The sequence below is a fragment of the Benincasa hispida genome, chromosome 1 (assembly GCF_009727055.1).
Source record: "Benincasa hispida cultivar B227 chromosome 1, ASM972705v1, whole genome shotgun sequence".
Lineage (NCBI taxonomy): Eukaryota > Viridiplantae > Streptophyta > Magnoliopsida > Cucurbitales > Cucurbitaceae > Benincasa > Benincasa hispida.
The window spans coordinates 49,083,284-49,094,943 of NC_052349.1; the positions used below are offsets into that span (position 1 = coordinate 49,083,284).

At 33.0% G+C, this 11,660-nt stretch overlaps 1 protein-coding gene across 1 annotated transcript; it reads right to left on the reverse strand.

The window, feature by feature from the left end:
• Window positions 1-1,381: 1,381 nt before the first annotated feature.
• LOC120083456 (alpha-1,4 glucan phosphorylase L-1 isozyme, chloroplastic/amyloplastic) lies at window positions 1,382-9,032 on the reverse strand. Its single transcript, XM_039039228.1, has 15 exons — window positions 8,647-9,032; window positions 8,039-8,277; window positions 7,840-7,941; window positions 7,230-7,406; window positions 6,858-7,133; window positions 5,921-6,192; window positions 5,439-5,556; window positions 4,923-5,351; window positions 4,671-4,823; window positions 4,415-4,543; window positions 3,952-4,188; window positions 3,242-3,318; window positions 2,477-2,663; window positions 2,079-2,279; window positions 1,382-1,735 (listed from the first exon to the last, which is right to left on the reverse strand). Exons 1-15 carry the CDS (start codon window positions 8,858-8,860, stop codon window positions 1,619-1,621), a joined length of 2,928 nt encoding a protein of 975 aa, XP_038895156.1. The 5' UTR covers window positions 8,861-9,032; the 3' UTR covers window positions 1,382-1,618.
• Between the last annotated feature and the right edge of the window lie 2,628 nt (window positions 9,033-11,660).

An 11,660-nucleotide genomic window follows, 5' to 3' on the forward strand; every position in this document is an offset into this window, starting at 1 on the left:
ACAGACAACTAACCAAAGTCAACTATTACATGAAATCAAGATTGACCATGGAAGCAAATTGGAAAAAAAACAATTTTGTGAGATTTTTCGTCCGGTTTGACTTGGCCAACCTTACGGAAAATTCTGGAAATTCGGATATTTTTAGACTTTGATGTATTTGGTTGGGATTTTTCCTTTTAATTTAACTTTTTCATATTGCAACAAATTATTCTTGTATCATGTGCTTAATACTTTTAATTTTCTAGATGAAGATTAAATATTTGACTTATTCAAATTTTAGCTCGGGAGAATAAAGTTTGTATTAGAATGTTGGATGAATGAGGGTTATCAAAACTTGTGCAGAAGTGAGGAATTTCAAATAGAAGTCGATAAAAGAAGTTCATTAATGCCTTATTTATGCATAAAAGAATAATCTATGATGTTTATTATGTAAATAAGAGAATTGAGCTCGGTAGAGGAAATTAATAACATAGTACACTCTTGACTTATAATTGTTGCATGTTAAATTGGTTTGTTTGATTGACCAGAGAATTTGCTTTCCAATTGATAAAATCTGTTTCAAGTATATATATATATAACTACGGTAGTTGCTTAAACTAGAAATTCAATCATGAGGATGACACTAAAATCACTATATTACAACTTGACGTTGTACACTTCTGATTTTGTATGGTATAAGAATCACATAAATTCCTGGCATTATTCCGAGTGAATGTAGTTTGATTAATATTGTGGTGACTATATTGAATTTTAACTTGGAGTACGTATTCTTTTGTATTCTTCTCATATTTGTTTTTGTACATATACTGTTGTACTCCTGTATTTCTTATTTTGTCTTGTATTCCTCTGTTTGTTCTTTTTCTGCAGATTGTTTATCCTTTTATTCTTTATTCTTTTATTCTTTTCATCCTTTATTCTTGTATTAAGCTTATTCTTTATTCTTTTCAATCTTTAATTTATTTATTCTTATTATAAATATTATAAAAGCAAAAATAGATGTAATGGTTAGTATCCTAAAAGTTCCTTTTAGACGTATGTAGTTCTTGAGAGGCAACCCAGGCACTCTTTATTTTTCTTTTTATTTCTAGTTTAGGTTGTTTGGTTGTTATTTGAGTTCCCTTTTATGTAAGACTTTGATTGTCAGGAATTCCGCCTTCAACACAATGTATGATTTAAGCTTTGGAATACGCAAATACTTCAGGAAACCTGAACTTTCTTTTTCCTCTTTTTTCTTTTTTACATAATTTTTTGAGCATGTTTTGTACTTTTAGTTGAATTTTAGATATTTGACCTTTTAATCAAGAACATAATGAACTTGTATGTTCAACTTATAATGAGAAAATCATGGTCAAATTGAAAATTACAACATCCACATAAGAGATTCTATGAAACGGCCATTATCTCATGACCTTTCTCGATAAACTGAGAAAATCCTGATTGATTATAGAAACTTCACTTGAATGTATCTGAAATGGATAAAGAGTAAATTGCAATACATTCTGACAATGACTACATATTATTATTCCTCACGACTTAAACATTCTCTACCATACTTGTAGTCCCAGACTACTGGCTTCTTCTTCAAAACGTAAACTTCGAATTTTGAGAATACACACATTTATGGTAACTCAACAGGCTTAATGCTCCATATATCTTTCGCATATTCATGAATGGTTCGGTCACTACTGAACTTGTATGATCCAGCTGTGTTCAATATCGACATTCTTGTCCATCTCTGAACCAAACAAACAAGTTTTGTGGATCACAAACTAGTACATATTTCATTTCAATGACACTTTGCTTGAACAAACTTATGTCGGATATGCATTTTCCTAATAAATATGAGTCCTTGAACTCGGAAAAAAATGTTACGTGAGTCCTGAACTATCGGTTTTGTGCCTTGAGTAGGTCCTTAAGCTTTAAAAATGTCTCACAAATCAAAGACTTAAATGATACAATATTTAATGTTCCAAATTCATGTTAGACACAACTTTAAAAGTTGATGAATCAGCCTCTTTAACCTATTATTTTTATTTTAATAGTCACTCCACACATCCAAATAATTTTATAAATCATACCTTTTGATCCCGGTAAGCCTCGTCGACCTGCTCTTGACATTCGATGTAACTGGGGAAGTCCTTTCCCACAAGGAAATAATCTGCACGACCAAAACCTTCATTTCCCTCCAATGATCCTATCAGATCTTCATAATCATAAGACCCAAAGACACCACTTCGAACATATTCTTTCACTTCTTCAAAGCGTGGGTCCGGAATAAACTACATTGAGACACAAATCTTAGTATAGCAAGATATGTATGTATGTAAAAATTGTAACTTGCTCTCTTGACTCTTCTTATTTTATTCTTTGTTATATTTTGCATAGGAAACAGAGTTGGAAAATCGATACACTTGATTTTTCCATTGTTACCACACTTACTCGTTGAGTCAAAGCATAAGCATAAGCATAAGCATACCTTTCCCACGGCTCTTTCTTTCCTAAGCCCAGCAATCTCGTGGGCTTCAGCACCGAACAGGAAAAAGTTGTCAGCTCCAACTTCTTGCCTTATTTCAACATTCGCTCCATCCAAAGTCCCAATCAGGATGCACCCATTCATTGCAAACTTCATATTACTTGTTCCACTGGCTTCCATTCCAGCGGTACTGGAGAGAGAGAACGAAGGTTGAAGAACAGCTTAGAATTTTCTCAAAGACAAGACGATTTAGCAATCATATTCATCATTAAAATGGAAGGCACTAACAATTTAAAAAGCGTAAAAGTTAATGCATGGAATCCTTCTTTTTTTCCCCTCTTTAATAGGATCTCCAATATACAAATATTGATTTAATGTTAGATGTTCTCTCTCCCCCCAATATACGGAATATGTTGAATATTCTCCACAAACCACTCTAAATATATCTGCTAGGCTGACTTCCATTTTAAATTATGAATGTACATTTTTGTTCATGATATATTTCAGCATCTCACTACCGCTTGTACATTAACTAATTATCCAAGAATTAGTAATCATTCGGGATGAAAAGTATCTCTCACTGTATTGCGATCAAAATAATTTCGGTAAAATAATATGAAATATCATTACCTTCTATATTAGTTTAAATTGAGAAACACCAGTTTGACGAAGCTAGGGATCAATAAAGTTAGGGCAGTATTCCTCTTTTCCATCATTAACATCCAACAACTGGGCTCAAAATGAGCAACAAATGAAAGACCACAATACCTGATATGCTGTGACAACTCGCTTGCAGGGATAAGTAATTCAGCAACACTGACATTGTAATCAGGAACAAAAATTACCTGGGGAAAGCAGGCAGAACAGCTATGATTTATGAGATGACCTTTGATTTATAATATGAAACTGGTCAAAACTTCCATTAAAAAATGCACCAAATGTGCCAGAACAGCCTAAAGGACCAACGAAAATGTTGTTACTTCTCCAAAAAAAAAAAAAAGAAAGAAAGAAAAGGTAGTTAGAAGCCCTCCACACTTTAGAAAAGGAAAAAAAAACTGGAGCTTGTGTTGGGCAGTCCAATTAGATGCCATGAACTGTACAAGAGATGTCATTAGGAAAATAAAATGCAAAAAAAAAAAAAAAAAAATGTAGAATTTACTTCTGTGGAAATAATACACTTCTCATTGATGTATTAAGGTCAAATCTAATATGAATTAGATTACCACCAGAGTTAAACTAAAACAAGGTTACTATTGTGAACCTAGATGCAACTCATATAAAAGTTTTTAGGGAAGTGCATTATGTCCAAGCTTTTGACTGCAAAAACTACTTGTATTCCTAGAGTATGGTCCATGCCATGTATTTTTATTAGGGAAGAAAACCAACAAAAAGACATGCTATACATGAAACCCATATCTAAATGATTGTAGAAAGCAATATGTTAAATTAATAATGACGATTCATGTGCACGATTCTACCTTCAACAAGTCACCAATTTCAGGATCATGGTTTACTGTAGCCCCCACATCTGTAATAAACTTCACGATCCTCTTGGCTTGCACATAAGTGGCAAATGCTTTCCCTCCAAAGATACAAACTCGTGGAACATATGTTTCTTTCCTTTCTTTTGCACTCATTTCTTTCATTTTCTTGTAGCGGTAAACAATTCCGAATATATTCAATAGCTGTCTCTTGTATTCATGAATGCGCTTCACCTGAAATAGGTGGAGAAAAAAAATGATAAGGAACTGATCATACTCTAACAAAAAAGTATATACATCGGAACACATAATTTGATACAATGTTGGACAATAAAGGAAAATGAATAATCTTTTATAATTATTATTATGTTTAGCCAAAGATAGCAGAGGATAAATCAAGAGACTCCAATAAATTTTCTAAACACAGAAACTTGCTAGAGGAGGCATCAAAGCAAATGACCTGGATATCAAACATCGCATCTGGGCTGACAGTATACCCAGTTTTTTCTTTCAGAAATGACACAGCTTTCAACTTATTGTTCCTTTTCGCTATCCTCCACTGATTTTGAAGATCCTCATTATCTGCGAACTGCGTGTGAAAGAGAGAGAGTCATGCTGGGTCACACATACCAAGAAAACCAGTTTGTTATTCAAAGAATATATGTACATACCAGTAACCCAGTATAATAAGATCAATCACCTAAAAAGTGCATTACCTCTTTCAATTCACCCAACTTTTCAGTGTTAAGGACCCAATCCTCTGAGCCAATCCAGTTTGTTATAAGTTTGCTTAAATCAGGATTGCAGAAACGAATCCATCTCCTGGGTGTCACACCATTGGTTTTGTTTTGAAACTTTTCAGGCCATAACTGCCAAATTAGAACATCAGATACAAGAAATGAGTACAAATACTTTTTCAACAAACATTGAAGACTCGAGCAGGTTTTAATATTCAGTCAAGTGCATACCTCATAAAATGCATTAAACACTTCATCCTTTACTATTTCACTATGTATCTCTGCTACCCCATTAACTGCATGACCACCAACAACACATAGATTAGCCATTCGAACCATCTTTGGTGGTGGTGGTGGTATAGGTTCCACATTCTTATCCTGAATGTCTTTGCTTTCCGGATCATCGTTTGCCTCAACAAATTCAACTTTATCAACAGACTTGGCTAGCTTTGATAAGTTTTCTTTATCAACAGAATCAGCTTCTTCAGAGCTTTTAAGTACTTCAGTTGATACAATGGTAGAACTTTCTTCAGGTTCAATAAATAAATCGGAATAGGCAGCTGGCAAGTCAACATTTTCTAAAATTCTTAACTCCTTGAGCTTTTCACGTAACAGCTTAAGATCTGCCTTACCATATTCTGAAATAATAGTTCGAATAAGCTGAAAACAATAAAGAAAGTATAAGAATAAAGTAGAACTAAGGTGTCAATGCTGTAGAATTCTCAATAGGGTGTCACATATTAATACCTCTTCATCAATCAGTTCTATGATCTCAACATGTCGAGGAAGCAATTTCTGCATAAGTTCAAAACTCCATTTCTCCAATGCCTCAGGTAGAACAGTATGATTTGTGTAAGCCATAGTCCTAAACAACAGAAGGTGGAACAAAATAAGTAATAGTCTTAATATTTAACTTAACATACATTATAATCGTTGCAATCAACTAACAAGAAGTAATACAAGGGCTGACGCTTCGTGTTTTCATCAAGCTTTTTGTATCTAGGAGAAGCATATGATATATATAAACAATTAAATACATTGAGCTCAAACAGTTAAAAGCTACAGGATTCCACAAAAGAATAATACGGCAAAATTGTTTAACATGAAATAATAAGTAAACCATAAGGCCCACCCCTTTATTATCCAATGATAGATAATCCTCAGCTATTCCCTAAAATATATTGGCCTTACGTAAATCAACCATCATTAACATATTCATAAGGATGTACCTTTGAGTAATATTCCAGGCTTCCTCCCAGCTTAAACCCTTCAAATCCAATAAGATTCTCATGAGCTCTGGAATGCATAGAGTTGGGTGAGTGTCATTCATCTGCACAGCAACTTTCTCAGGAAATTCTTCCCATTTTTTGTTTGTACCAGATCTTCTCTCAAAGCATGCAACTATATCCTGTAGAGATGCTGAACATAAAGTATACTGTTGCTTCAGACGAAGAATCTTTCCTTCAATTGAATCATCCCCAGGGTAGAGTACATGGCATATCTGAAGTAAATAAGGCAAACCATTATTAGGAATTTTTACGTCTCTCGAAATAACGTCCTAGTTGATCAAGTTGTTACCCCTACAGCCACCTGCATTTAAGTCTCTAGAAATAACGTCCTAGTTGATCAAGTCACATCCCAATTAAATACAAAAATTTTCCCTCACTTCGCCTTCAAATGATTCCTCAAAATTTTGGTAATGGTCGGAGGGACTTTAAAAAAGGGAGAAAACATAGGTAGAGATATTGCTGAGGATGAAATTCAAATCTAACTTTTCATATTTTACCAAACACATATATTAGAAGGGCTGGAAAAAACACTATTAGTCAACTACAATGCCACCATCGGTTGAAGCAGTAGAAGGTTTGGACTAGGCTCTAAGCTCTAGATTCAGGATAAAAAGAGATTGCCAGAACATGAGTACAGGGAAAACCCCCTTTTTCAAGGAAAAATGTCATTTCTAAGAGACATGAAGAAAAGAAGACCAACAGAGACCCTGAATCTATTTACTTGATACAGAGATTCTCTCTTGAATAATTGGGTTCTACAAAGTTCAAGTCATATTTTAGTTTGAAAAAAGAAAGAAACATATAATTTTCCAAGTTCACGAAAACAGAGAACGTCAAACCATAAGAGAAAATCTGTGTAATCAAGTAGCAAATGAACCTTCTCAGCATTTGCAAGAGCCTCTGATGCTCTGGTATGCTCTCCAGCATTGAAAGCGGATAAATCAAAATCTTCAGTTGGAGCTTTAGTGGACCAAAGTCGCAGGTTGATTGTATTTTTTGTTTTATATCCTGGAATTGGAACATCATACGCTACAGCCTCTATATCCTCCCCACCAGTCCAGTTCTTTTTCCCGTCTGATCCAATGACAACCTTTCCATAGAACTTGATATGATATTTAATATCATTTCTGAAAATTTCCCAAGGGTTGCCGATCTGGAATGAAGATAATAATAAGAAAGCAAAATAAATTAAAGTCAATACAGGAAGTCTAATTGTACATATAATTACTAAAGTGAAAATTTGATATACCTCGAGCCAATTTTCAGCAACCTCCTCCTGACCATCTTTAGTGATTTTCTGTTTGAATAAGCCATACTTGTACCTTAGTCCGTAACCCCATGCCGGGTAATTTAGCGTTGCTAAGGAATCCAAAAAACAGGAGGCAAGCCGCCCAAGGCCCCCATTTCCAAGAGCAGCATCTGGTTCCTATTATCGACATCAAATAACTAAGTTTGACTTCATCATGGCCCTTCTTTAATGAAAGAAAGAAACCAGAAACAGAATTTCACGTAAAAGAAAAATATAGGAAAAGAAATCCTCTACTAAAAGAAGGATGAGGAGTGGAGTAGTGTAATGTAAAGTCAGGGACTAACAAACGCCTTTGCCCTATCAAACAATATGAACATCTTGAGAATATTTATATATTTGTTTCCACCAAAAGAGCACATAGCAGAACTGGGACCCAACTGGCTACTCTTTTTGAAGCCAAGCAACCAACAATACTCAAAGGTTTCACAAAAGAATCGCCAACATCAAAAGGCAGTGTCTCATCATGCTCACCATCAGCAAAGGAACGAAGGAAACTGTTCTAGGTAGGAACAATATTAAACTGAAAGCAAATCTTATCAAATAACCTTACCTGACAAGCAACATTTTCTAATTCATATCCAAGCTTGTTCAATGCCTCTGCATAAGAACCAGTGAGCTCCAAATTGCCAATTGCATTCAACAGTGCCCTACCCTACAAGGAAGAAAGGGATAAAAAACAAGTAAACAACTCTGAGAACCACCAACTCTAGGAAGAAATGAAAAATAGTCCATAGTGGTAAATCACTAACCTGAAGAAACTCCATCGATAAATAATATGCCTGCTTGACATTCAACCTTTCGTAAAGTTCATATGTCTCATTCCAATTTATGATAAGAGCATCTCGAACGCTTTGCGCAGTAGCAAAGAAGGCCTTGGGAAGATCAAACCGATCGGGAGAAAATAAAGGAGTAAACTCTGCATGGTACTTAATGCTTGAGGCAATAGATGAGGCGTCCGGCGCAAAAGCACTTGCAGCGATTGGAGATTCTGTACGAAAACAAAAGCCTATAGTATTTCCTATAGCATTCGTATAGCATATGACAGTTTTTAAAATTAAATGATGAAAATTTTACAGAATGCAGCATGATCCCATTATTTCAAAAACTATTAGAAAAAGAAAAGAAAATAGGAAGAATCCGCTATGAAACGAGCATGTCAATTTCTCTCGCAATTTCGAAAATTTCATTCCAACCGCATCAGAACAGTAAATGAGTACATTATATCCTAAACCCTAATAAATGAAGAAACTAAATAATTCAACGTCCTCCGATGCACTGCCAATGCCAATCGTTGCAAATTTCATCCATAGGAAGCCAAAATGAAATGAAGCAATCAAACCAGAGACGAAGAAAGTACCTTCATCAGCAACCGGATCCTTCAACTTCGGCTCACTAGACACATTCTTCACCAGAAATGTCCGCTTAGGCGATCGCCAGGTGGAGGTCGGAACCAGCAATAACTTCGATTGGCGATACCTGCTACTGAGACCGATAAGAGGAGGAGGAAAGGAATTGGAGTGCGAAAACGAGTCTGCTCGATTCAAAGCAACGGTGAATTGGGACGTGGCCATGGATTTGAGTGTGAGCAGATCGCAGAGAGGTAGGGAATAAGAAGAAGATTGAGTGTATTGAGAGTGGCGTCGACTGAGTTTGCCTTTCAGTTCGTTGTTTGTTCTTGAGAGAGCGTTGCGGTGTCAGCCAACATAAAACTTAGATCATGAGTGAGATATTAAAAAGCGGGGCGTTGAATGTGACCCATTCACGGGCCCTCAGAATAGGCTAATTTGTGGGGTTTTATCCCATGCATCCTCACCATTGTGATTCATTTCTATTATGAGTGGTTCTCCTTACCCTTCTTTTTGGGGATTTAAACCATCTTTAAAATGTGGATGTGGACAAAATATAGGGTCTCAATGTCATTAAAAATATCCATTAAAAGAATGTTTAAATTAATAAATAAATATTTTATACTTTTTAAATCCATTAAAATCTTTATAACATTTTGTTGTTTTTTAAAAAATGTAGATTCATCATTTTGACGTCAAATTCATAAAAAGTGTCCAAATGAAAATATTTAACATATCGATGGAAATTTAATATCATGCATTTACCTCTAATATTTTGTTTTAATGTTATCGTATTGAGAAATTGTAGTGGGTAGCAAAATAAAATAGAAAAATTATAAACGTGACTTTTAATTTTTTTTTATTTTGTAAATAAAGTAAAATATTTAAATTCTATTTTTATTTTTTAATTTATTCTAATACCTTTTTATACGTTACTTTTATTTTTAGACGATGCATAAAACTTCTGTTGGAATATATGATATATGATCTTTCATATAGAGTTGCATTGTTTCATGAATGAACATGTCTTTTCGTAATTAATCAATTTGAAGAAAAGACATGACTATTCAAATGACCACGAATAATCTATAAATATATTTTTCTTCAAATTGTATTAAGAGAAAAACAACTTTTTCCATAAGCATGTTTCTAACTTTTCTCTCTTTTTATAAATTTGTCAAGAAAAAAACAACTTTTTCATAAGCATTTTTCTCTCAAAAATTTTTTATCCTTTTTATAAGTTTTTGCATGTTCGGTTTATTTCCACAAAGTGTAGTTCATTGGATCTTATGGATGGGGTGTTACTTTCATGATAAAGTTAATATGTTCTATCCTAGGAGATAATTACTTATGAAACTAGTACTAAAGTGAGTAAAATTGTCTTAAGAAGACAGCGTGAAGTTATTAGGCTCAAATTCTATTTCGTATACCAAATTTTATATATTTTTATTTTTGGTGATATCATTCATATAACTTCTTTGTATTTTTGGTGATATCATTCATATAACTTCTTTTAAACGCAATAATTAATCTAAATTATAGAAAATTGTGAGAATCAAATAGATAATAGTCCACTTATCTTTCTCTACTTTTCTTGTTTAGAAAAGGTATTTGTTAATTTGATGAAATTTTTTTGGAGTAATCATTTTATTTATGTAACTTTTTGACCTTATTTTAAATAACATAAAGTAGTAAAATTACTAGTGGTCTAAATTAACTCATTATATTTTATTTTATAAATTCATGCAATAATTCTTTTCAAATTTTGAAAATTTAAGAATATAAACTGTTATTGGTCCAATATTTAGTGGGGAACAATTAGCTAGAGCAGCAGGTGCCGTAACGAAATTGATTGCAAAAGAGGGGAAATCGGCCACATTAAAATTACCTTATAGGGAGGTCCGTTTGATATCTAAAAATTACTCAGCAACAATCGGACAAGTGAGGCATGCTGGATAAACCAAGTTTGGGTAAAACCGAATCTAAACGTTGGTCAGGTAATAGTAAGAGGAGTTATTGGTCCAATATTTACTCAATAAATTGATTTGTGCTTTATTAAAATAAAACAGTCTTAATATTTTTTTTGTATATTTTTTCTTAAAAAAACTCAAAACAAATTTGAATTAATATGTTTTTTAAAATCTATTTCTCTTTTTCAAGTTTTCAAATTGAACTTTTGATCACTTAATTTAAAATTTTTTATAGTAAATCAAAAGTTTATCCTTCTTAGTCTCTTTTAAATAGTATAAATTTTAATATGTGAATAGAAAAAAAAAAGGAATGATTCTACTATCTCTTAAATTTTAGATAATATGAGATAGATAAAATGTGATTTTTTTAAAAAAAAATCTTCTTTTATGTAAAGTGAAATAGAGATTAGATGATGGAATGTGTTTTTTTAAAATGCAGTATCATTTAATATGTAAATGACAAAAAAAAAATAGGGAAAATTTTTCTTTTTTAATGGCAAAAGTAGAGAAAAAAATTATTTAATAATTTAAATATGAATTATCTTAGATATATCTGTATCTATCAACTACAATTAGTTTCTCCCAAAATTTCTTTTAGATAGTATTATAGAATATAAAATGAATTGAGAGATCTTTCCTTTTCTTTTTCTTTTTTAATTTCATTCTTGAGAATGTGAGAATGGACTTAGGAAGGCGAAATGGACCGTCCATTTAATTTTTTTATTTGTTTTTATTTCTTCGAAAGATGAACCGTCAATTCTTTCGTCGTGAATCCCACGGAGATCTTTCTCGATCGTCTTAATTGGCAAAAAAAAAATTTCCAATGTCTGGCTTGTAAATATGAACGGCCAGGATTATTTGCGAATTTATTTCATTGAGATTCGTCTCATTCTTATTCTAAATCAAAAACAAATTTGAGGTCATTCCAATTCATTTATTTATTGAAAGTTAAACTTACAGAATTAATAAATAAATAATTTGGCACGAATAATTACCTAACGTTGATGCTGGAGTTTGGCGTCAAGCCTCATAAATAGATAAACAAATTTTGGAAA

What these genes read in the sequence shown, in the direction of transcription:
- LOC120083456 (XM_039039228.1), bottom strand. Translation starts at nt 8,860, where the DNA reads ATGGCCACGTCCCAATTCACCGTTGCTTTGAATCGAGCAGACTCGTTT. An exon ending in CTCTTGCAAATGCTGAGAAG is followed by an intron (nt 6,193 to 6,857) that starts GTTCATTTGCTA and finishes TATTTACTTCAG; the next exon opens with ATATGCCATGTACTCTACCC. An exon ending in AAGAAAGAGCCGTGGGAAAG is followed by an intron (nt 2,280 to 2,476) that starts GTATGCTTATGC and finishes GTCTCAATGTAG; the next exon opens with TTTATTCCGGACCCACGCTT.